Source organism: Haemorhous mexicanus, chromosome 3, assembly GCF_027477595.1.
Source record: "Haemorhous mexicanus isolate bHaeMex1 chromosome 3, bHaeMex1.pri, whole genome shotgun sequence".
Classification (NCBI taxonomy): domain Eukaryota; kingdom Metazoa; phylum Chordata; class Aves; order Passeriformes; family Fringillidae; genus Haemorhous; species Haemorhous mexicanus.
Window position 1 is genome coordinate 77,640,638 of NC_082343.1, and position 26,045 is coordinate 77,666,682.

The 26,045-nt window shown below is 37.6% G+C and overlaps 1 protein-coding gene across 1 annotated transcript in view; it reads left to right on the forward strand.

The window, feature by feature from the left end:
• Positions 1-7,512: 7,512 nt before the first annotated feature.
• Positions 7,513-26,045, forward strand: part of MMS22L (MMS22 like, DNA repair protein) — an 89,078-nt gene continuing 70,545 nt past the window's right edge. Inside the window, exons 1-10 of the mRNA XM_059842425.1 lie at positions 7,513-7,814; positions 8,886-9,073; positions 11,145-11,270; positions 14,012-14,064; positions 16,816-16,903; positions 17,005-17,182; positions 18,307-18,400; positions 20,368-20,498; positions 24,361-24,474; positions 25,548-25,727. Of these exons, the coding sequence (XP_059698408.1) occupies positions 8,895-9,073; positions 11,145-11,270; positions 14,012-14,064; positions 16,816-16,903; positions 17,005-17,182; positions 18,307-18,400; positions 20,368-20,498; positions 24,361-24,474; positions 25,548-25,727 (1,143 nt within the window). The 5' untranslated portion in view covers positions 7,513-7,814; positions 8,886-8,894. The remainder of the gene's footprint in view (positions 7,815-8,885; positions 9,074-11,144; positions 11,271-14,011; positions 14,065-16,815; positions 16,904-17,004; positions 17,183-18,306; positions 18,401-20,367; positions 20,499-24,360; positions 24,475-25,547; positions 25,728-26,045) is intronic.

The following is a 26,045-nucleotide window of genomic DNA, read 5'->3' on the forward strand; positions in this document are numbered from 1 at the left end:
ATACTACCAACACAGAACACCAAAAATGCTGATAGACAACTGTATCACAACCACAAGGCTAAAGCTATTCCTTCTGGAAAAAAACCCAAACCCCTCAGTCTACAGCTGGACTGACACAATCCTTCATCTGGACCAACAGAGTCTGTATTGTCTCTGTGTACCACACACCAAAAAGAATTTATGTACTTGAGAGACAAAAAGCTTTCTGAATAATTTTATTTGGCCTAGGGTCTCTTTGACAAAGTATTATATTGGAGAAGCAAAGATAGTAAACAGAGGGCACTGAAGAGAAATATTTTGAAGATAAGTTCTGCTCTGCTTGTAGGTGGCCCCTTTATTTCTCAGTTTTCTTGTGCCCTAACCTGTCAACTTCCTAGAATCCAGATGAAATTCTATTGCAAAGAAGCTGTTAAAAGTTGAAAAGCCTGTGTTACTAGGGATTAGAAGAGTTCAAGTTAAAATTATTAACTTCACATACTTTTTGTATTCCTGCTATTAGAAAGAGTCTAAATATCTTTATTTTGTCCACTCTAAAAGCACAGAAATACTCCTTGTTTTCACCAAAGATCTTGCAATCTAGTACTGCAAGAGACAAGAAATGGGATACTTCAAGAAAACAATGAAAAAAAGATAATGTGATATGAAGATTTCAAGGACTGTTGCCATCACATGTAGAAACAAAACAAGAATTTTAAGGAGGGATGCTTTGGGAATTGGAAAAGACTCATGAGCTTCAAAAAGAGTATGGGGAAAAGCTTAAAAAGAAAGGCAGAAAAAGTAGCACACAAGAAATGAAAACTCATGTTTAATGAGGATATTAAGTAGTTCCTTGGATGAGAGTCAGTACAAAAAATAAGTTTAGATGATAACCAGAAGAAAAGCCACTTGGAAGCAGCGAGATGCTTTTGTACAGTATTAAGTACTCCTGCAACTATTTTTTCCAGCCTACTACAGATACAGACAACAACTGCAAAGTTTTATGAATTTACATTTTACAGAAGACTGAGTATTTGAACTCATCCAGTATATTATGTAATTTCCAGTTTGACTTTGCAAAAAAAAGCCAAACTGGTTTATATTATGAATATTTATCGCTATTCTATTTCACATAATATATACATAGGTATATATACAGGTTGGAATTCTTAATAGTGAGTCAATTATACGGAATTTTATAGACTAGAATGCATATGTTCTACTTGTGAATATTTCCTAGAAAGCATTAGTGAATATAAATTCATTTGAGATTTCTATCACGTATTATGACTACTGTTGCTCTACTGGCATATATGTTTCAGAGGCGAAACAGATAAATTTGGAATTAAAAATATTATCAATAACCTTCTTTTGACTCTCAGTATATTTTTCCTTTAGTCAACTTTCTTCTTTGTCAATCAAGTTAAAACAATAACTCAAAATGAAGACATCTTGGCATATGCATCTATCATTCCTTCTACAATGTAGTACTCCCACTGGCTTTCATGGGAATTATGCATATGAAAAGACTGCATTATTAGGCTAGATTAGGAGAAGACATTTAGAAATACTTAACTCATCATACCACTTCAGAACCTAACATTTATCATGGTACTTAAGCCCGGAGCAATATAAACAAAAGTACAAAATACAACTCCTGGAAATATATGATGGATAGATTTTTCTTAACTTTTTCAATAAAATTGAACAGAGTTAAAACTGTTTTTCTTGCTTTTTGATATATGAACAAATAAAGAAATATGAATCAGATCACTCCAAAAGACTTGCAATATTCCTAAACCAGAGAAGTCGCGTATCAGTAAGAGGACAGTAAAAGTTAAAAATACATTGCAGTTATATGAACTAGATGTCTGTGTAACCATGTAAAGGTCCTTAAAATTTTTCTTGGTATCCCTATGTCTTTTTTAACCTATTAAACCTGATCTTCTGGAAGCATAGCCAATCATCTTTAACTCTTCATACACATGATTTCCATTTTGACTTCATTCTCCTCCCATGCCATGACAAGACAAGGATAGTATGAACTATGTTCCTCTGACCCAGGGAAGATATTGGGCCCTTCCTTACTCCAAGCTAAAACTGAATGGACGCCCACTTTACTCTAATAGATTGGGTAGACAACGATTGGCCCTTTCCCAGAAGCACAGCTCAGATGTAGAGTCAATCTTCTAGGCTAGTTAGAATGGGATAACATTCTAGTTTTTTTTTTTTTAACCTAAAACATACTGCTGCACAGTTAACCATGGTCTGTTATTTTTGATTGCTAGTAATACACTTGTCACTTTTGTAAAAAAGTATTCTCACCCGCCTGTAATAGTGTCTCAAATTCAGATTGTCTAATCTGACTGGAAAAGTTCAGATTTTAACTTCTAAACATCCATCTACTTTATAACATGGGCATTATAAAGTTTTGACTCTGCAATAGTACTTCTACAACTTGAAACAATCCTGAGTAATGAACACTTCAGATATTCTTTACAGCTGGATAGCTCACATCTGGACATTACTAATCAGGTCAGTCACAGGCACTTATCTTGTGAGATAAGGATATTGGAAACAATATCCATAAAGACTCCTGCTAGAAGCATAAATCCTTGAATTAAAAACCTGCTCATGCTGCACATGCTGCACCTTTTCCAATTGTACTGTAGATACCCTAGACTGTAGCCTGGGTTAACAGATGTCTTTGTACTCACCAGGTGCAAGTCATTTTCTCAGGGAAAACTAGATTTTCTTAAGAAGCGACAACCCCATTTCATTAAGAGAAAATGTATAACTTATAATGCATATGAAATTACATCTAAGTCTAGAACACTGCATTTCAAGAAAGAAAACAAAAACCAGGGATTGTTTAAAAGAATAACACTGTCGAAACATGACTGAGAATCTCAAATATGTGAGTGTGGGGCAAAGAGGAAAACAAAAATCCCTGTAACTATTAACTAACAAAAGCTAATGGGTTGAAGTAATTTACTTTTGGCAGGTTAAGCTTAAGATGCGAAAGCACAAAAAACATTCTAATGGGAAGACTAGTGAAATGCTGGGATAGATAACTTACTTAGGTAAGTAATCATAACAAATCTTTAGGCAGACGGGCAAGTGCTCACTTAAAAGACAACTTTTATTGATTGTTGCTTCGGAGGAAGAGGGAGGGGGCAGGCATGATGCCTTTAGGGAATAAGTTTCAATTGTATGATTCCATGCTGAAGTGACTGAAGAAATGTAGCCGTGTAGTGAGTGACCCACTTGCTATGGGACCTTGACTTGGAAGGAAAGCCTTTTTTCTGGAAAAGACCAAATCAAGTTCTTTGTGTATACAATCACTTGGATTCTGATACAATCTATGAATCACCTAGCTACATTGATCCAATCTGCAGCTTCTTTATTCAACAGTTTAATGGTAACAACTTTAAGGGCTGGACTATATACAACCAATATCTGATCCAGCCATAGGATATAGGATTTTGCTTGTTAATAGCAATTACTTAGTAACATGTCCCATGGCCTTGAGGTCAAACAACACTAGCAACAGCTGCTGAATTCCAGATGTGGACTCTGCTGAAAAATTTAAAGGAATTAGTTTTACAATATTTTGCTTCAAAAATCTAGATTGTACTCCAAATTCTTATTATTATATCTCTACTATTAAGTTGGGATCTTTAGTGTTTTGTTTGTTTTTAATTTAAGCCTAAATTTTTATGGGCAGATCAATTTTAATAATTAGAATCACAGTCCTGTACAAAGGCCACAAGTCTTTGGAGAGTTAACACAAAGTAAAGAACCTTCTCTTGTCAGTTATTTTGCTTCCAATAAAAATGTCTGACTAATGGGAGGGAGAACACAGACCAAAGTACAGCTCCCAGTCTGATGAGCAACTAAGTTCAGAAAACTTATCATTTTCCAGCTTCATTTCAATATTCTTGCCTATTATTCTATAATAAGCAGCATGTAGAAGTAGGACAGTTACATAGCCATATTTATTCCCTAAATTAATATCACTTGATCTAACACCAGGTAAATGATCCAAGGCAAAAAGAACAAAGTTACATCACAGCTCATCTTTTGGATGGTGGGAACTAAGCTACTAGGAAAAAAAAAAAAGTTTCTAAAATGTATAAAGACCATGACAACTGAAGTAGGTACAACAGCAATACAGGGAGTATCAGGTGTTCTCAAAGTTCTACACATAACAAAGTAGCTCCCGTTCAAAACACCGTAATTTGACAAAGTTACGAACGTCAGTGCTTCAAATGAAATCCTTTAAAATACATCTCACCAATACATGATTGCTCTCTGACAGTGTGTACATTACTGCCCTTTTTACAACCACTACAAAGGGGCACCAAAAGCAGCTCTGCTCCGCCTCCACCCACCGATCAGTAAAGTTGCCAAAACCAGGGGCCCGGAGTGAAAGGAGCCCCGGGCTGCCCCTCCGGGCTGTCCGCGGGGTACTCACCATGCCGGGTTAGTTTGGGAGACTTTCTTCCCCTCCCCCTGCACCTACGCACAACGAAGGAGAATGGAGAGCAGTTTCAGCATTAAATTTGAACTTCCCTGCTTTTGTTAGCATGAGTCACCACCTTAACATTATCTCAGCTGTAGACTTTTATCTGTGAATATCTAAGCCCTGTCTTGTGGAAAACTAATTACTGAGCCACTGAGAGGCTTCATAATGTCCTGCATTTAAGTCCTGAACATCATACATAATGCATAGGAAGCAGTCGCTGCACTCTGATTACAGAACACTGTCATTAAGAGAGCAAATTAAAGATGTGAATAATTCACTGGCTGAGCTTATTGTCAGTGCTGCATTGTGAAATTAGAATTTCTAATAAGTACTGCAATTTTTTTAACCCAATTAACACAGAGAACATCTTGAGTCTGATTAGTACAATAAAAATTATTACCTTATTCTTTTGCTTCACAACAGCCAAATTAAATACTGTACTTAATTATGCAGCATTCATCGCTTCTGTGCTAGAAATAATAATAATAAAAAATTCTCACTATCGCTTTAATAAGACTTCCAATATTTAGAGTGCAACTGAAAAATAGAGCATATGAATCTCCTGCACAATTTCTTATCACAAAGTTACTGGCTTTTTTTTACAGACTTTGAAAATAGGGTTTAATATCAGCAGCCGACCATGATGTCACTGCTGAAGTCTTCTCTGGAAACAAAAAGGTATTCAAAAAAATCCCACAAAACGACCCTTCTGAACAAGCTCTGAATATATATTGTGAATTAACTTTCTCTGGGTTGACGTGAAGGCAGAGAAAAAAAAAGCATTACCACTCACTGCCTTGAAATCGAATACACAAATATACCAACACAGAAATATGTATACACACACACACACTCATATATATATATATATAGGTTGTTTCAGAAAAGATGCTTAGGAAATAAACGAGACAAAAAACCGAGCTGGATCAGCTCTCTTACCTCAGTTCCCTCTTGGCACGGGATAGATAACATCCTTTCATCCCAGAAAGGAGAAAAGTCCGATTCAACATCCAGCATGTTGATTTTTCCCCACACGATGCCTGCTGCCATGTTAAATAAAGAAAATGATCACTGAGGATGCAGCTTTTGTCTCCAAATATTTGAATACTGCCTTTTAGTGACAAGGACCCCAGGAACCTTCGCACATCTGGCAGCAGACACCACTGGCTGCAGCTGCTGCAATGGGATTTTTCCTCAACCCTATTTCATTTCCAGCTCCTTTTTCTTCCCCATCCTGAGGAAGTTTAATCACCAAGCATGGCTGGGGAAGAAAAAAAGAAAAAAAAAAAAAAAAAAAGAAAGGTGGCATTGCAATCACAAGCTTTCTTGGTTTTGTCCTAGAGATAGGGACTGCAGCAACCACCTTGCATCTTTGTCTAGTTATTTTAGCATGTGCGTGCAAGAGGGGAGGAAAAAAAGGACTGAAAATTATTCAGGCATAATGCAATAGACATAAAGAGACAAAAAGACAAGGAGAGAAAGAGAGGGGAAGAGAAAGAGGGAGAGTGAGGGAGGGAGAGGAAACAGAAAGACTAAGAGAGGGAGAGGGGGCTGTCAGTGCAGATAAATCTGCATATGGAAATCAGGGTTATCCTGGGTACAGTTTTATTTAACCATGATGTACTGTTTTTTTAATTAGACAGGAATTTAAAGAAGGAAATGAGAGATTCTTACAGACACAGGAGCAAACGAAGCATTTTAAATTACAGCAAAGCTTTCAGAGCAAGCTGTAGCAACAGCAGCAAAACTTTTTATAGCAACTTTCTTACTACAAGGAAGTTTCGTGCACTGCTGCTATTTTGCATCCAAAATCCAGGCAAAAATGGAAGAGCATTCATTTTGAAACAAAATCAAACCACAGCAATCCAAAATAAGACAACACTTTTTTTTTAAAAAAAAGACCCAGAAGCCCTCATGTGCACAGCATGCACTTTAACCTGTGCTATGCCAGGCACAGGTTTTAGGACTTTTGCCCTGGCCCCCATTCTGTGGTGGCTGTGACACCCAATGGAGATGCTGCAGTAAATGAGAGGAGTGATACCTAGCTTGAATTTCAAATGCACTGAACACCACTTCCCTAGCTTGATGAGAATCGTGTGTGTTTGGGGATACAAGCATTACCTTGCACACATAGGAAGGTCAGATCTCCATATGTAAGACATCAGAAAAGACCAGGAGAAGAACTTCATGTCCATCTCTGTGAGGGAACATGAGAATGAGTGAACTGAGAAAGCTGAGGAGAAGGGAAATGAGGTTCAGGTAAAGTCTAGACAAGAAAGACACCACAGAAAGGTAGGGGACAGTTGCAGTACAAGGGAACTTACAGGAAAGATGGGCCAAGACTATTTATAAAAGCATGTACAGACAGTACAAGGGGGAATCTGTTCAATTTGAAAGACAGTAGGTGCGTTAGGAAGAAATTCTTTACTGTAAGGGTGGTTTGGCACTGGAATGGGTTGAACAGAGATGTTGTGGATGCCCCATCCCTGGAGGGGTTCTAGCCCAGGCTGGATGAGGCTCTCAACATCCTGGAGTATTTGAAGTCACCACAGAAGGGTTGGAAGTAGATGATCTTTAAGGTCCCTTCCAACCCAAGCCATTCTATGATTCCATGATTCTGTGGGGACAAGGGAGGCAGCTGAACAGCAGCGGCAAGGCGGTGGCGTTCATGGGCGAGGCGGCCAGAAACCACTTGCGGTGGCTGGCCCGCCAGGGGACACCCAGCCGAGCAGGGAAACCCGGTGGCATGTCAGTCCTGGGAGGAGCGGCGGGCGGCGCTTCGCCCTGGGGTGGGTGGGGCGGAACGGGGAGAGGAAGCGGGAGAGGAGGGGCAGAGGGAGCGGGATATGGAGCGGGCGGGAGCCGGGGCAGGCGCTGCCGCGCCGGGGAGGAGGCGGGGCGGGAGGAGGAAGCGCGGCCGGGGAGGAGCGGCCGGCGGCCAATGGGGGACTTGGCGCCTGCGCAGTGCGCGGCTGGCGGCGGCGCGCGGGCCGTACGGAACGGGCCCGGGCGCGGAAGGGCAGCGGCGGCGCGGGCGGCGCGCAGGAACCGCCCGAGTCCCTCTGGCGCCGGCCCGGGGCTGGCCCGGCGGGAAGCGCCTCCAGGCAGAGGGCAGCGGGCGGCGGCGCGGGGCCGAGGCGTTGCACGTGCGGGTCGTGCTCGTGGGCTTGTCCCGGCGGCCCGCCGCGCTGCTCCCGCCGCTTTGCGGCTCCTGCCCGCGGATTGCAGCCGCCTGGAAGGTTCTGCTTGGAGGACGGGAGGTGCTTAAACTGCTTAATTGTTTCCGCTGCATCTGGGATGTGGTAGACAGGTATGGAACTGATGGGAGTTGTGGCCGGGAAGAGGTGCCCTGTTATGTAACTGTTCCCCCAGGGTTTCTGTCCTGTGGGGCGATTTTGGTTCCCCGAACTGAACAGGCTTTCCTTAGGAGCTCCTATGGCTGAGAGCATTCCCTTCCGCTGCCTCACCAGCCTTACATGGGGTCTGGCTGTAAACTGGAGTGCAGAAGTCATTCTTTTCCTACTTTCTCAGCCGCCTGCTCCGCAGGAATGTGAATGCATGTGAGAAAGTAGAACGGAAACTGTTTTCTTCTTCTTTTTTTTTTTTTTCCCCTTGAGCTTATATTTTAGTTAAGCATCTGTATTATCAACCTGTAGCTATTGTGTTGACTAGTTCCGGCAAGAACCGTATTGAAATGTACCAGCAAAGAAATTGAAAACTTTAATTTAGCGTTTTAGTTATATTGTTTGCATATTTTTATAGGACTCTCTGACACCTGTTGCCTAATTCTGCTCTTTCAGCATATTGTATAAAGTGGGAATACACTAATATTAACTGTACAGTGAGCTTCTTTTGGACATGGTAATCCTTTTTTGGTTTTGTTTCTCTTTTTTCAGATTCCTGGGTAGTTAGATTTTTTTTTTTCTTTTTTAATATTGTGAGCCTGTAATACATTATGTGCTTCCATAGCATAACTACTCCGGTCATAAACTGAAGTGTTGCTGGAAGTAGCTTTGTAATGTATTCCTGTCTTGTGTTATAACCTACTGCTAGTCTAACCTCATCACTAATTCAGTTAGAGAGCTAAACCAGACGAAAACGTTTGGGGTGTTTTTTAAGTCACTGCTGTGTCTTCTTGAACAGGTTCTGTTCAACGAGGAAGATGTGGTTGCACAAAGGTGCAGAATTGTGTGACAGGGCATGTGACCATGCTAGCCATTCTTGGTGGTGTCTCTCAGCTTTTACTTCAGTGTTACAGTTGGTCAGATCTATGTCCTCACTTGAGCTGAAGGATGATGTGGAGTTGTAACAATGAGAAATTTATTTGAAGAAATGCTAAGAGTATTTTTGTATTTAACTTCTTTTTTTTTTTCTGGGCCAGGTGAAAACAATGGAGGATGACTTTGGGGCTTCCTTCACATCCCCATTTCTCACTGAAAGCTTGGAGCTGGCAATGGAAGTGGAGCATGAGAACTCAAGGCCATCTTTCTTTTCTTGTGCTTTTGACAGCCAAAATGGAGGGAGAAGGTTCTCTGCAGAGTCCTATTTAGCAAGTGGGTCTCTTAAGAGGTATGGGATTTTTTTTAAATTTCAAATATAAAAGCCTTCTAAGATGTTCTTTCCACTCATGTTTGGTGCTGACAGGTTTCCAAATCAGTTTGTTCTCCAGCTCTTCTGATCCTGAAATCCACTTGCACTATCAAAGTGGAAAGCACTGTTGTGTTGATAAACAACTTTGAACAGCGCTGTAGATGCAGTTCTTGGCTTTCTGAACTTACTTTTAAGATAATGTAATGGACATTCATAAGCCTGTTAGGATAATTCAAAACTGGCCTGTTGGGCAGCAGCATCTGAGATCACTTGAATTTCTGAGGAGGCTTCAGTACTGCTTTTCCCAGTTATGTGCTCTAATAAATGCCAGCCATTTTTGTCTCTTTTCCACTCTTCCTGGCTTCCCCAAATTGCTGGGGCTGGCCCTAGTAACTTTAAGACCATCTTTCTCAGAGCTGCACCCTTGCATGCATTCTGGATTTAAGGTTCTGAGGTCATAGGCATAGCAAATAAGTATTTTCTGTGAGATTTTAAAATGTCACTTTGGTTTAATTGTTATTTGCCTTATTGTCTGTCATTCAGCTTAGTTTTCTGTGCTGTTTGCTCATCTTACAGAGGTAGTCTTGTTTTTCCTACAAAAGCCTAATGTTTTTGTCTGTCCTCCCACCAAGCTTTGTATTTTGTGGTGGTACTTTTTTTTCCACAGTGTTTTCTGTAAAGGCTAAGGGGGGGGTCCACTGCACCTCCCCCTTTCTCTGCCTTATCCATCATATTTTCTAGTTGTATCAGAGCACGTTCATTCCAATTGATGTCAAGTAGATGATTGAGGGATCCTGTATCTGCATAAACGTATCAGTAGTGGATTCCACATTGACAAAGAAGCATTTCACCTGAAATTGTTTCTGTCTTTAAAACTCACTGAGGAGCTTGTATGTAGACAGGTTTCCCAGTCACTATAGTTATGAAAACACTGTTTTTCCACTGTCTGTTTATGTTGTCTACCTGGATTGCAAAGTCCTAGAAAAGCCTCCATGTGAGGGACTCTTCTGTCATTGTTGCTTGGAACTGGAGTAACTGGAATTAATTGCTAGAGGCTTCAAAACAGTCCAGTGTTCAGGAAGTTACCAAGGGAATTAAAGTGTTATGGGAGGTTGAGCCAATTGTTCAGCAGATTCTCTTTTTGCTTCTGAGAATGAAATGGGAAATGGTGCATAATTCAAGCAGAATATGAATTTTGTGTGTAATATAATGGAAACTAAGTGCTTACCTATTATTTTTATTTTTAAAATAAAAATAGTTTTTACATATTAGGGAATTGAGCTTCATCTGTGTGGGATTATTTTATGAAAGGCAGTGGGAAAATTCTAAAATAATTTACCATGTTGTTGAGCAGTTTGCTGTAGTTTTTTTTTTAAAGTGCATGTTAATGAAACATTTTTTTATTTGTACAAATTATGATGTTTTAACAACACAGGTGTCTGATTTTTCTCCACTTTGAGTAAAATGGTAATTCTGGTGTTATTTAATTTTCCTTTAGCAAGAGCAAAGGGTAATCATGGCCTAGTGTTAGCTCAAGTTATAGTGGCAAGGTCCCATTTTGACCTTCATCTGTTCATCTGCCTAAAAGTGTGCCTTTAGCAGTGTTCTCAATATAAATATTGTTAAATGTATGTAAATGAACAAACGTATGTTCTAGCATTAGTTACTAGGTAAGTAGTGTGCCTTGAGACACAAGCATACAGAGCAGTGTGTTATCTTAGATAGCAGCCTCTTCTCTTCACAGTCTGTGTGTTATGTCTCAGCTCCTTTGTAAGTATGAAAATACATCGGGGGGTAATCTGTTAATTTTTGTTTCCAAAATCTACTGTGACCTGTGACTATATCCTGTTTTATGCTTTTGAAGCTAGGAGTTGTCATATTTCTATAGATCATATTACTCTAAAAGGTACAACTGTTTTTGAGACATCTGTCATGTACATGTTGGTGATATATTCAGAAAGTATTGGTGGTACATAAGCCAGCTGTAAATATTGTACTCCATAGGTTTATTACTGGAAAATGTATGAATATTGTTGGCTCTATTTTGCAGGGTTTTGCTGAGACTAGATCCTTCTCCAAACGACTATGAAGAAATTACAGTGGAATTGTTTGGCTTTCAGTGGGTTACTGAAATGGCATTAGTTGAATCCTGTGGATTTCTCTTTGGATTACTTAGGTACAATAATATTGTATTTTGTAATTAATCCACATCTGTAATTATACGTGCTGTAAGGTTGTAACAAACTTCACATTTAAAAGTAACATCATAAAAGACTGTGGGCTATGCAATGCATCTAAAAATGATTAATGCTGTCTGTGTAATGCTCCAGTAAGTGATGGATAAGACACAGATGGAATTGCAGGAAGAAGTACATTGTGTCACGGATTCTTAATATTATGTGACTTATTATTAAGTTTCTAAGTAGTGTGATGCATATCTGAGGCATCACCAGATAAAAAAAATTAAGTATAGTTATTACAACAGAGTGTTGGGGTTAATTTAGAAGGCTCTAGCTTCAGAATTATATGAATAGACTATATAAGATTTCCTTGAATGAGATTGTGCTGCACATATAATTGAAGTTGTCTTTTGAAGATTTTTAGCCCTTTTTTTGTGCATAAAGGGAAGTGGAGGTTAAAAATCAAATGCTATAAATGCTGGATGCAGTGCTTTCTTCAATTGTTTGGATTAGGATAGCTTCAGCAATCTCTTCAGATACAGTTACTCAATGTTTGACTAATTCAATGTAGATGCTTAATCTGGTCAATGCAAATACACAGATCACTGATAATCCTCTTTGCTACTGGTAATCCTCAGGATGTACAGCACATACAGAGAGTGGATGGGAGAGGAGCTTTTGTATGATTTCACAAATATATGTGGTATATTCCATCATTCCTTTCATTGCAGGGGATTCTTCCATCTCTTTAGGGTATGACCAAGGGCATGATGTGCAACATGATTAATAGGGTCTGGCTTATTGGAACATGATGACGTAAATGACTGGAAGTGTATTAAAAGCACTATTATTTAGCTTTACCTGTTGGATGCAAGCTTTGACCTCACTGTGTTTTTTAAAAAAACCCAAAGTGATAAAGTGGGAGATAGGAGTATAATTTAATTAAAAGTTTCAGTGTTTAGTCTGATTTTTTTTAACTGTTCATTAGCATAAATCACTGGGCAGTGACACAGAATGTTGAATTAAATGACTGTTTTAAAAGTTTTTTTCCTGTCATGTAAATTGCTCTGTAATTTAAAATTATTTACATTTTTTAAGTATTGTAATAATAATATACTGCAGAACTGCAAGTTAAAATAGTAATTGCATAGTAAAAATTTTATTTATGGGTTTTCATGTGATAGAAGTGTGAGTCAAAGTGAATGAGACTATGTAACCATTTAAGTGGCTATATTAAGATAATATGTCTTTGATTAAAAAACAGAAGTACCCATTTACCTGTCAGAATGTGTATTTGCAAATCAATAATTTAGTGATTAACAGCCGTGAGGATCAATCCTTGAGGTACAAATGCAAATTGAAACTAAAATGATTTATTTAAATGATGCTATTTTTGTTATGTATGTTGTGCTAGTTTGTGCTTTAATTTTATCAGCCCACTGTTCTTTGTCAATTCACTGGAGAGTATTTTTCTTTTTTTTTTCTGTCACTCCTTTCTCACACCTTCCTTCTCTAAACACCAGTCTCAACAACCCTGTTGCATAAAGCCCTCCTGCTTCAGATTTCCTTCCTTTTTACATGGTTGAAATCCTTGAAAAATCCAGGCAGAAATTCAACTTTGATTTCAAAACAGACAAAATGCTCTACAACCCACTTAAAGGATGGAAGGGTAGCTGACATGGCTTTTTCCAAGAAAACAAGACAGAGTGAAGGGAGATCATTTTACTGTCTGTATGCACTTTAATATGCAAGTTACAACCTGTAGTTTTGTCTTTTAGATGCTTCTTGTGTCTTTTAAATGCTTCCTAGTTTTCAGAGTTTTTTTTCATATGAACATTTGATTTATGTTAGATCCAAGTAGCCTATTTTAGAATCCTTCAGTAGTTATTGCTTTGACTGTATAAGAAATGAGGCAGAGAGCTCTCCCCTCAATTTATGCAGCATTTTCTTTCAAAAGTCTGTCTGACACAGTTGTGCTTTTCATATATTCAGTTTAGTACTGCTTTATCTCTGTGGAGATTCTACTGGAAGGCCACTTGCAAATAACACTTGTTACAGAATATGGCCAAGTGTTTACCTTTGTTGCAGCTTTTGTTTAAAATTTTCATTTGCTGTGGCACTGGGCTTCTTTAAAAATGTTCTCTTTCCTCTTCAAAACTGAACTGAGCTTTAACTTTTCTAAAGACACCTCCTTTTACACTACCTACTCTTTTTGTTACTGTTTATGCTTTATGCTGTAGTTAAGGAGCTGACCATCCTAAGCAGGACAAGCTGGAGACAGGATGTATTAATGCACAGTCTCAAGTGGATTAATTTAGTGTGTACTGAGTGTATGCCATGAGGGCTAACTTATAGGTTTATTCTGTGGTCAAATATGAAGCTGAGTTATGCTTGTGATAAGATCACTTGCAGGGAATTGCTTTTGGGGGGTTTTTGTCTGTATTGTTGTTTTTTGCCTTCCCCAATATTCAGCCAATTGTTTGGGGATTTTTTTTTTACTGTGTTTAATGATTTATAAACATGCACAAAGTCTATTCAGTGTCATCCCTTCACACTTGGATGTGTCCATTGCCTTTCACTGAAACTGTTTTCTAAGTTACGTTTCCATAAGCTTTTTCAGAGTTAGAAAGCAAGAAACAGCTCTTACCTTTCTCTGTTTTATTTTACACTTACTAAAATGGAGTTGAACAACTATTACCTATATAAATACCATAAATCTTTGTATTCCTTTAATCAGGCAACAGATATACAGACTGGAAAACCTAGTACAAATGAGTTCATCTGATTTTGGTAAGTTTTACGAATTTAATTTGACATTGCAATAGGCAACTGACTACTTTTCATTAAAGAAGTAAATTCTCACAGATCACGCTTGTGCTTTGACTCTTGACCAGGAGACTTTGGAGTGTGCCAAAGAACAGCTCCTTTATAAGCAGCATAAAACTGCAGTTAGGGTGGAAATATAGGCAACCAAGTGAGGTAAAATGGTAGGGAAATAGTGGAAATGCTGGGAGTCAGTTTGGAACCAGATTTGCCTGTAATGGTAGATGGACAGAGCAATCTTTAGTGGGGCATTTTGCGTTAATTTGACTTAAGGTGTCACCCCTAGAACAGAATTTGGCAAAACTATTAACTCTTTTGATTAAAACCAGAAAATTTCATTGAACATCCCAACAATTATTTTAGTTACAAAGGTAGTGGCTTGGATCTTTTTTCCGTGTTTCATTGGCTTACGTTTAAATGAGTTAGATTTGCTTAGTTTTGAGTTATTTACAAACTTAGTTTGTCTTTGCAGTAGTATTGATAAAATGGGATCACTACAAAATGCTTTCTTTCAATTAAATACTGAGGCATGAGGAGCAGCGTGTTTCTGAAGAATTATTGCAGCCTTGGAGGCTGAATTACTTAGCAAGTTGAGAAGTTCAGTAATTACTCAGAAATAAACTGTCTATAGTGTCTTCTCATTAAAGATAACATGCTAGTGTTCTATAAGTGAATATTTTTACGCATTACTTTTTTTTTAACATTGTGATGTTCTGCCATTTAAATGATGTGACTTTATTATCAAGCTTCTTTTGTGTACAGTTCATCATCAAAAACTGTTTTGTAGGTTTCAACTACAGAACTGTATGTTTCAACATCAAGAAACTGTTCTGTAGGTTTATGGTTTTTTCACTTAAATTTAAGCACCTGCTTGGTTGCCTTCTCTTCTTTGTATCCCATTCTTCCACTTGCCAATTAAGCTAGTAAAATTAAGAACTTGAATTTTGTGCTTTGCACCGAGCTTGCTTTCTGAATCAGAAGCAAATCACTGATTCAGCTGTGACTCAGTTCCTTCCTTATAGAAGTGAGCTAGTAGTAGAAGGGTGTCATGAGGATTGAAGTATTTAAAATGGTCAGCAGAGTGATGTTAGTTATTAGTGATGTCTTGAATAGATGTGCTGTCACCACTGTTTAAAACCCCACTTAAGAGTTTTAGCTCACTAAATCTTTGTTGTACTGTATGCTTATGTAGATGTCAATATTGTACATTAAATTTTGTTTCCTATTAGTCTTGATGAGCTTTGGAGACTTTGTACTGAGAACTGTGTAATGTAGAAGGCATGTGAAAATACTGTAATATAAAATTTTGCTTAAACAGGACTTCTGAGAATTTAGGATACAGTATTTGTTATTTGTACAAATCACCAGTAATATCTATAAATAATTACTTTAAGAGGATCAATTCACTATATTCTAAACTTGTGGTTCATTACCATGGCAGATGGTATGGCTTCTGATGTGGTGCAGGTAGGCTGTACACTGGAATATTCTGATTTGCTTTGCCTGCTGAGTGTTGTTGCTCAAAAGATGTTGAGATAGGCTTGTATGCACAAAGCATTATTTTTGGGGTCTATAATAAGTGTCATATATGAACTTCCAGGTTAATTGGAGGAGATGGGGGAAAGCAAAAGGGAGAGTTAGAGCAAGATCAAAATATGAGAAGACTCCCCACTGGTCAGCTGGGGAGAGGAGTAAGGAGAACTGTCTTTCCCTGGCTGTGCAGTCCAGTGTAGTAGGTGACCAAAAGATTCTGTCATGCATCTCCTCTAGGGTGATGCACTTTCATTTGGTCCTGCTCAAGGTCCTCATTTGATGCTTGCATTGAATATGCTCTGAATAATCAGCACATGTTGTAATCAGGTACACGTGTTGCAGGCTGAGTGCTTGCTAAGCTTTTGTGTGTATATATATTTGTGGGCAGTAGTTATTTGGTGTTTAAATTACTGTGTTTTGTTTGTTATGCACTAACTTTCATCTTTCTCTAATATAAGCTGAAAGCTACAAGGCAAGGTGTAGGAATAAATAAGGAGTGATTCTCACACAGTGGCAATAACTTCCAGTGAATCTCTACTCTAATGGGGGTGTTTGAGCTTGCAGGTGCAAGATGAGAACGGTAACACCATAAGAACAACAGCTTCAGAGAACAAAGGAAAGCAGACATACAGCCAGAATAATTGCCTGAAAGCATACAGAGCTGCAAGTGAAAGTCAGGATTGTGAATGGATGCTCTCAGCATTATGCACCTGCAGGTTCTGTGCAACAGTGGTGCTTCCAAGGAAAAGTAACAAAGCGTATTTACAAATAAGTTCACCTTATTGAACTTATTTGTACCTTATTATTGAACCTTATCACAGTTTAAGTCTGTCAAGAGGGAAGGGTACTGGTAAATTGTTTTACCCATGTCTTTACTGAAGGTGTCTTGGAAGCAGTCAGGAAGCAGGGCAGTAGGGCTGAATGATTTCTTCTAGCACTGATAGTACTTACCCTCACTTTTCCTGAGTGTCTTCTCTCTGTATCTGGATATGTGTTAAGACAAAGAATGGATCTCTCTGACAAGATGATATTTAAAAGTGGGTGTTTACCATCAGTCACCTCCCAGCTTGTCCTCAGGGGATGTCTTTCCAGTGGTCTGGTCTAATTACTGTGGAGAATGCAAATGTTAAACAAGTCACGGTGTGCTTGTCATCTGCTTTAAGCTACTGGTCTCTTTTACTTCAGGTCAAGCTGCACACTTGCACTCTGAAGCAGAGAGCATCAGGCATCAATGTCTTAAGTTTTTGCATTATGTGAAGGTTTTCATCTTCAGGTGAGATTTACACACATTTTACTAAGTCGGGTACTGAGCTTTGTGTAGCTGCTACTTACCTGTTTTCTGATTGTGTGTATTGTATTTTTCTGTACATTCAGGTATCTGGAACCCCCTAAGGTGGAAAATGATGGAGTGCAACGTCCTTATGAAGAGCTAGAAGCTCAGTTACCATCAGTGTTGGTGGAAGAGCTTCATGCTTTGACTGTGCATGTTGGTCACCTTTGTGAACTTCCTAGTAATGTTCTGGCAGCATTTACTATTCAAAATCAGGCAAAGGTTGGTGTCTTTTTATAATTTTATTTTGTATGTGTTATTACGTATTCAATTCGAAAAAATTTGGCTTAATTTAAGTTATTCTTTTTGGTTTGGTTTTTTTTTTTCCTTTATTAAGTGCTATCCTGTACTTGGTAAACACAGCAGATGAGATCTGGATTTTCTGTCATTGTTTTATTTATCTATTTTTGTTCTGTAGCTTTAGAGTTCTTCCTATAGTATACAAATGATAGTACCAATTACAGGTAGATAAGAAGGCTTGAATTAGCATAGCTTGTTTAAAAAATTCCTTGGTGTTTGTCTATAGTAATGTTTAAAATTTCTGAGCATCCCAGTAGGAGGGGCATTTCTTTAAAAATACATTCTGAAATCTGACTCAGAATGGGAAAATATTTTTTATAAAAGAAAAGTGCAGATGTGGAAGGAGGCACAGCAGCATTAAATACTACTGAAGTATACACCATTAGGATTTGTGCATACACATAGCTAATGCTTTCAAATCCTTTATAAAGACAGAAAAGGAATTTCAGGCTTATGTTGTATAAACTAGTATCTGGAGAGGAATGATCTGCTGAGAAGCAGCATTTTGGACCTTTATTTAGCTTGTCAGTGGTTGAGCTGATAAAAAACAGTATTTTCAAGAAAACTTTAAGGAAGAGAATACTAAAATTTTGGAGTTATTTTTAGAGCTCACTTTAGCAACTTTTGTGCTACATAATGCTTCTCTGTAAAAAAAAAGGTTAACTAAGGGTCTTTTAATTTGTCAAGCTTGAATCAAAACTTCATAAACAGACCCTTACATACAGAATTGTAATGAAATTTTTTGTTTTTTTTTTCTTGAACTGAATGGCATGTTTGTATGTTACATTGTATTTGATCATAGATATAATGTTCATTGCAGTCCATCTTAGAATGTCAAGTCCAACCATTACTCCAGCACCTCCACATTCTCCACTAAACCATGTCCCCAAATGCCACATCCACATGTTTTTGAGCACTTCCAGGAATAGTGATTCCAGTGCTAAACCTGGGCAGCTTGTTCCAAAGCCTGATCACCCTGTCTTACCGCGGTATCCAGAATTCATTAAAGAAATGTTAAATATAAGTAAATGTATTTCTGATCACAGGTGTTTCCTCCATCATGGCACTTACTACATCTCCATTTGGATATTAACTGGCTAGTATTAGAAGTTCTTCATGTACTAGGTGAAAAACTGAAAAGTAAGTATACAGGCCTTTTTCTTGAACTTACTCTTTTCCATATGACTTACCTAATTTTCCCATCTTGATTTGTCCAGAATCAAAACTACTTTTGGTGGTTTTTAAGCATAGCTGTCTGTGTTTAATGTGGTAAACTCAGATATGGTAAAGGTAGGTTCTTTGTGAATCATCGTGCAGGTCAAATTAAATAAAATTTTATTAGGAATTTGCTCTGTCAAAACAAAGATCACAGAGTTCATACTCAACTGATGCAACCTAATAAATATTTATTAACAATGCACTTCTTGACATCACAAATAAAAATGCATTTACAGCTATGCAGAATGCATAACAATGAATGGCAGTTTGATGACAACAATGTAGGAGAAGTGTCCAGGCATGGACCAGAACAAGGATTCTCGGAGGAGAGAATTTGTATTGCTAACCATGTGTGACTCTAAGAAAATATTGGGCAAAAGAAGAGGCCTCAATCAGGGGAGCTTATAAAAATACAGAAAGAAAAGGGCAAGGCAATATCTTTTTTAAAAAAATTTATAAGGCTTTAAAAGGGCAAAAAGTAAGTTGATAAGAGTAAGCTGCTCATAGAAGTTAGATTAAAAAGGTCATAGAATGCAATTGAAAAACTCAATTTCAGAGTAGTTCAGTTTGCTGAAGAATTCTTAAAATAGAGAAGAGGACTTTATTTGCTTTGTGAGGCTTATATCTGTTTTCCATGTCCATTCTACCAAAATAAATCACAAAAGTGTGTTTTCTTTTACATTTGGTGTGTCACTTCAGCCATACCTTCCCTCACACCACCTGATTATAAGTTGTGAATATAAATTCCATATAGGAATTACAACAGTTGAAGTAATGTTGAGGTATAGAAAGAAGGCGCTATACGCTTACCCCAGTAACTAGTGTTGATGTGAACTCTTGGATTAGCTTTTGCCTGCTCAGAGTGCTGTCACAACACAGCCTTGCTCCCATTAACACATTTTCTCTGTTTCTACATTGCTGTATAGTGTGTAGGTTGGCTTTTTGTTCCATAATTCTAAGTTTCTAGTATGATCCATTGTGGGATAGCATGTTTGCCTTTTTTAGAGCATTTTGGAGAGAGGATAGTGAAACTGTTGGAGGCAATTTTTTTTCCAGAATTCAGTATTTATTTCTAGATAATGTTCTGAGTTATAATGCAGTCATCTATCTTTGTAAGAGAAAGCTCGTGATTTTTAATAACGAAATATACTAGTCAAGACAGTCGTATCTCTACATACATTATCTTGTGTTCTTATGTGCTTAGATTTTCCTAGGTTTTTATCTCATTCTGTAAAGTGTTCTGAGTGGAAACTTCACACTGCTGAGACCAGTGGCAGGATAGTGGATTCAGGGTTTCACCTTATATTTCCAGGAATGAAATACAGGCTCATTCTATGTATTGTCTGTTTCACTGATGTCAAGGGAGATGTACTGTTGAAAAGCTTGTGGGATAAGATCTTGCAGCCTCTTAACTTCACCATTTTATCTGTTAATGCTTACAAATGCTCAAGTTGGAACATGATCATGCCAGCTTTCTACATCAACACATCCAAAGGAAAGTGTTAGACCTCTCCAGAATTGTTTGTCATCAACTTGCATATCTGCAAAACATGTCATGATTCCAGAACATGCGCACTGCCATGTGACAAAGAGGAACTTGCCGATAAATAAATCTTTATTCCTCTGCAAAATCTGTGCCAATAAAAGGCCGTAATGTGCCAAGATGTTTTACTGTCAACCTGAATAATAACAGATTTCAGTGCAATGATGAAGGGATTAGCTTGAATTTAGGATGAGCTTTCTCACATGAATTTATAAATTAAAATTACATACAGGTCAACAAGCCCATTCTAAAATATATATATATCTCAGAAGAGAAATCCTGCCTGTTTTATATTGCTAGAACCAAACCTGGAACTAAACAATTATACTTTTCTTTTGTATTTTAGGACAAGTTGTATATGCTAACCATTTCATTAATCTAACTGGAGAGAATCTAACTAATATCAGTTTATTTGAAAAACACTCTGGAAATCTCATATCTGATTTAATAAGGTTGGCCATCAACAAATATACAAAGGTAACTCTTTTTCCTTATACAGGCCATGGGCAGTTAGATGCTTTTACTGGGAACCATATGAATTGAGTATTGCACCAGTGCATAGATGACTTCTTAGTGCTTAGTTGTAAATGTTACGTATGGCTTTGTATTTCCATGTTTTAAAGAGTGTTATTTGTTAGGAGCTCAAATTGTGTTATATTTATTCATGACCATCTGGCAGTTGAATGAGACAGTAATATTGAAATGCACTGTGTACAGAGCAGAAGTGAGTGCCACATTTTCTAAGTTAGTGTTCCAGGTTTAATGCCAAACATGGCACAGTCTAAAAGGTTTAGATAAATGCAACAAAAAAAGTCTTTTCAAACTCTCTGAACAGGAACAAAAAGAGGATAACTCTAATCCTGGCAGTAAGCTAACTGGACACTTAGAGAATGTCATATTACAGTTTATTGTTGCAGTGTGCCTATTTCCACCACCTCATCTTTCTGTTACAGCACTTCTGCATTTGTCATGGGAAAACTTTTCTGTGTCTTCTCTTTTCCTTTTTCTTTCCTTCTATAGCTGCAGTATTTTTCTCGCTTGTTTTGAGCACTCCAGAGCTAGAAAGTCATAATAGCTCCATATAGAAGCCAGTAAAAGAGCTGTGTAATCTTTGTGTCATTGTGAAACCTGCTTTAGATGGACGTGTGGAATGCAGGACTGAACTCAGAGAAAAAATAGCAGTGACCACTGTATAATTTGTTTTCCTAGTACAAAAGCATAAGAAATAGAGTACCTCTTCTTCATGTTTCTTTTGAGGTTGGGGGAAATGGCTGCACTAGCCTTTGATAACTGTTCTTTTAAAATACCTTCCTGTAGAAAACTGTTACGTTTTAAAATCAGTTTTGGTATATTAAATTCAGATAATACTGCAACCTTCTCCCCTGACAAAACACAAATAGATGAGAATAATATTTTATAACAGAAAATTCAAGTAGTATCTATCTGTTGAACACAGTGCTTGATGGTAGACTTGGAAATGTCAGATGATAAAATGACAGATTCTACATACTTTCACAGAGCCATGCTACAAAGAGAAAAGATTGTTTTGCAACTGCTTTTTCTTAGACTTTCTCTAGGCTTGGGCCACACTTCTTGAATTAGTTCTATTTGAGATTAATTTCTGAATTGAAGCTTGCGCTTGAGCTGGTGACTCCGATAGCGTACAACCTTTCTGTCATCCCATAATGGAAATAGCATCCCTCAAAATTATTGTAAGTGCAACTAATACCCCTAGTATGTGGCACCATCAGCTCATCACTAAAACATGTCCTTGGGCTTTTGGCTGAGAACATTCATGAGTGCAGTTCTTAACATTTGTGGATATCCTTGGAAAGACGGACGTAAACTCTAGTGTTCCAGACTCAGTATTTTCAGATTGGTTTGTTGGGCAGCTCTGATATTAAGGTGCTTGACTTGAATCATGTACTGACTCCAGTGTGTTCTGAGACATGTTTGGCAAAGAAATATGTATTCATGGATATCTTTCTTCTGTCTTTAGCAGCCACGCCTCTGGCACCAGAGCTGTATTGTCCCAACAGCACCACAATTTGGGGTTTTAAACATTCTGACCAAGATACTGAAATGAGTATGTTGTGAGAGGAAATGTGGGGTATCTCTGAAGAAAGCTGTTTCATGGCTATCCTTAGTCTAAGCAGTACCTATATAGTGTCTTGCTTTGATACTACTACCCAGACTCTGCTGAACAGATATGCACATTTCCTGCAGGATAGATCCCACTATCTTTGAGAATAGCGTAGTAACAGATGGAAACAGTAGATGAAGAAACCTTGCTGCAACAACTGGTAGTCCACATAGAAGGCGGACCCTGAAATGAAACTCATTTCAAAGATAGATAGTTTCTATGCCTAATACTTCTATAAAAACTTCTAGTGTTGCAGTGCATCTGGAATAAGTAGATTGCTCATTTCCAGTGGATCTGTTTTGCTCTTTGGTGGTGAGTCATAACCAGAGTTATTTTTGAGGCACTTCAGTTTTGGAAAGTTAATAGTTAAATAATGATTTTTCTCAAGAGACTTTAGTGGCCATACTGTTTATTCTCAAGATAATATTCACATAAAATTAGTTCAGGTTGTTGAGGAATTCCTGTAATAGATCTTTAACTAAAAGTGTGAGAAAAGAGAAATACTGTCAGTGTATGTGGAAAGTGAATAGAGCATTATTTAAAATAGATCAGGTCTACCATGCAAATTTCATAGGATAAAGAGGATTCTTGAGAGAGAGAAAAAACAAGTTGTTTCACTTTTATATATGAATGAAAGTTTATATTTATAATTAAAATTATTTAAACCTGATTTGGAGCTGTATGAAACTGTAGTTGTAAACATATTCTAAAGGTGGATAATAAATAAGAGTTTGCATCCTTAAAGAGTATTATACAAATTTGAAATTTTTGGTCATATACTTGTTGTTCTAACTGTGAAAATGTAGGTTTTTAGTCATTCACTCCCACTTCTATAATGTCTCACACAGCCACTGCTGTCACTGGCATTTCATATTTTGATTTAATTTTTAATTTGCACTGTTAGGTTTCCAAATTCAGGGATTATTTTAAGTGCCAGTGTGATTTGAGAATAGCTGTGCTTGAATGGATCAGAAAAAACATGAGGATATAAAAATTCAGGCTCCACCTCATCAGATGTGGATGGCTAGGAGTTAGTAGGCTAAACTAGTCACCTGAGGTAGTTTTTATTGTTGTGGAAGGATAACTGTTCTACAGTAAGATTAATTAATCTCTCTAGGTACCTATTCCCCTTTGTTTGCTTTAGAGAGGTGTAGGTTGATTATTCACACTAGGACTACTCATTGTCTAGGGATAAAATGAGTATAAACTGCTTTGTTTTCCCTCTTTTCTTTCTGCATTTCTGCCATTGTGTCCTTGCTTGAAGGTAAAAAGTGCTGAACTGAGCTATTTAAGCAAAGCTTTTCTCACAATTTTTGCCACCTCTGCATACTGTTCACTGGGTTCATGTGTCTAAGGATAGAGTAAGTGAAGTTTTATCTATAGTATGATTATTTCAAATACAGGTCTGGTAGATCTTAAAATCATTACAGCATACAGAGTTTTTTTATGTATTTAGCACTTCCTTTTGCTGTTTTGTTTTGTTTCACAATTGAGAGAATGTAAAATTGAAAGATGAATCACAAGAAGACTATTTTGCATTTGAAATGCATCAGTCTGAGTGAATTTTGTTAAATATGGAATAGTAATCAAGTAATGTACATGACTTGAAATATGCTGTTTTCTGCATATTAAAAGAATGCCTTGCAGTAAATTTACCGAAAAGCAGATTTTGTGAAATGTTGTGGGAACATTAACATCCTCATCATGCCAACAACAACATATTCCACTAGCATTATGCCTAGTCATTAAGGATTTTTCAGTTAAAAATAACAATAATAGCTACTAAATAATTTGAAATCTTTTTCTTCTCAAGAACATCAAGAAAATGTAATCAATCATTTTCTTTTCCCTACTATCAGACAATGAATTACTATTTATTGTAACTTCTTTTCATTTACGACATGGAATGCTATTTTTATGCGATTAAATAATGTCTGAGAGTGGATCAGAAGAAACTAGGAAATAGCATAACCTATAATTTATGTAGAATTAGGAAAGAGACCGTGTTGTATGAGAGAGATATTTGGGATGATAGTGAAATAATGCACCTTTGAATGTGTAATTGTAAGTATATTATTTACCTGAAAAAAAACCCCTCAAACCGAACAGCCAAGACAAGAAGAAATATTGATATATAAAACATAATTTCAAAAATTATCACTTCTGTGAATAATTTTATTCTATATTCTCCTTCAGGTGCGACCTTCTGAGGCTCTTACCAGCAGCCATTATTCCTGTACCTGCATTAAAGAACTATGGATTCTACTTATTCAATTGCTGGACCACAGAAATAAAGGGTCTAATACAGAGGTAAAGGAAGAATACTGTTGCATGTGCAGTACAGTCACCAGATGTTCCCATATGGCCATGAATGCACAGATCTGATGGTAGAGCTGAACTCGTATTTGCTCCAAGAGAACTGCATGCTAACTGTGATGCCTCGGGTCGCTGTGCACATTGAATGTGTAATCCTGACTCTAGCTTTGCAGTGTGCTGTTGGGTTATGGCTGAGGGCATTGATAAGGAGCACTCCTAGTGCTAAAGAAAGCAAAGCAAAGGAATATATTGTGAAAGTTCTATTCTTTTTAAGGAAGAGCAAAATACAAAAAGTTGTGTTTACCTATTTTTAAAAAAAATTATTTGCAGTTTCTGTGATATGTCACGCCATGAGTCATCTCCAGGCATTAGAAAAAACATGGGTACAGTCAGAACAATGGTCCAGCTAGCTCATGTTTCTGTCTTTGTTACCAGGACCCAGCTAAGGTGGGTGAAATACACATGCAAAGAAGTCCCAGAGAGCTTCCTTAAAAGTAGGAAAGATAGGCACAGGCTGTAAGAAGTAGTAATATTGTGATATAGGCAAGGGTCTGAATCAGTGAGAATTAATCAGTTTGTTAGTGCTGGAACAGACTGTGGCAAGACAGGGAACTGGAATCTCTGTTTGCTGTCTTTCAGATTGATTCTCTACCACCTACTGTATTCCTCTTGGTTAGGATAGTCTGGCACAAGAAGTTTTTCAGAAACATGTTATAAAAATTCTTCATTAAAGAACTCTAATCTTTCTTTTGTGAGTGTTGGGGCACCATCCTCTCTGCATGTCATCAATCCATCAGCTTGTAGTTTTGCCTGGGAAGTGTTGGACTGGTGACCCAAGCTTGTCCTTTCACAATGCTTTCTACTGACATTTGAGAGAGTACTTTCTAAGGTAGCCTTGAGTTTTCTGTGGTAGTACTCACAACTGCTTTTTGTTATTTTCTTTAAATGTCGGTCATCTTACTTGTTCTCTGTATAAGCAAATTAATCAATTGGACAGTGTTGTGGAGAAAATTAACATAGGTTTTGTTATTGAAGACAGTTCAAATTACCTTTTACATTTTCTACAGTGTTTCTGGAGCTTGGTGAACACAACCCTAAAGAATATCTTTGAACAGCCAAGTACTTCTGAAAGTGTGTCTGGGTTTGACACAATTCAATGTAAAGACCCATTGAGTTTTAGCTGGTGGATGATGAGTCATCTGGCGCCACTCTACCAGTTTGACCGTAATGGAAATCTAGATGAAAAGGTGGGTTTGCTTTTTTCTAAATACCTAAGAGTTGTTATAATTGATTTTGATCTCTTTGGTTTTATTTTTGCTGACAGAAAACAATTCATTTTGTAGAGCAGGAATTTTCATACTCCTTAAAAAGAAGTTGTTTTTAGGTTGGAAGTGTTAAGATGTTGTTTGTACAAGTCAGTAAATGTTCCAGGAGTCCCAGACATATTCATGTTACATACCAGATATTCAACAGAGAACTGTGTGAAGGAAACTTGAAATATCCCAACTAGTCAGTAGCACATATACTTAATGACGTAGCATATGTTTTGAGATTGTCTGCCTGCG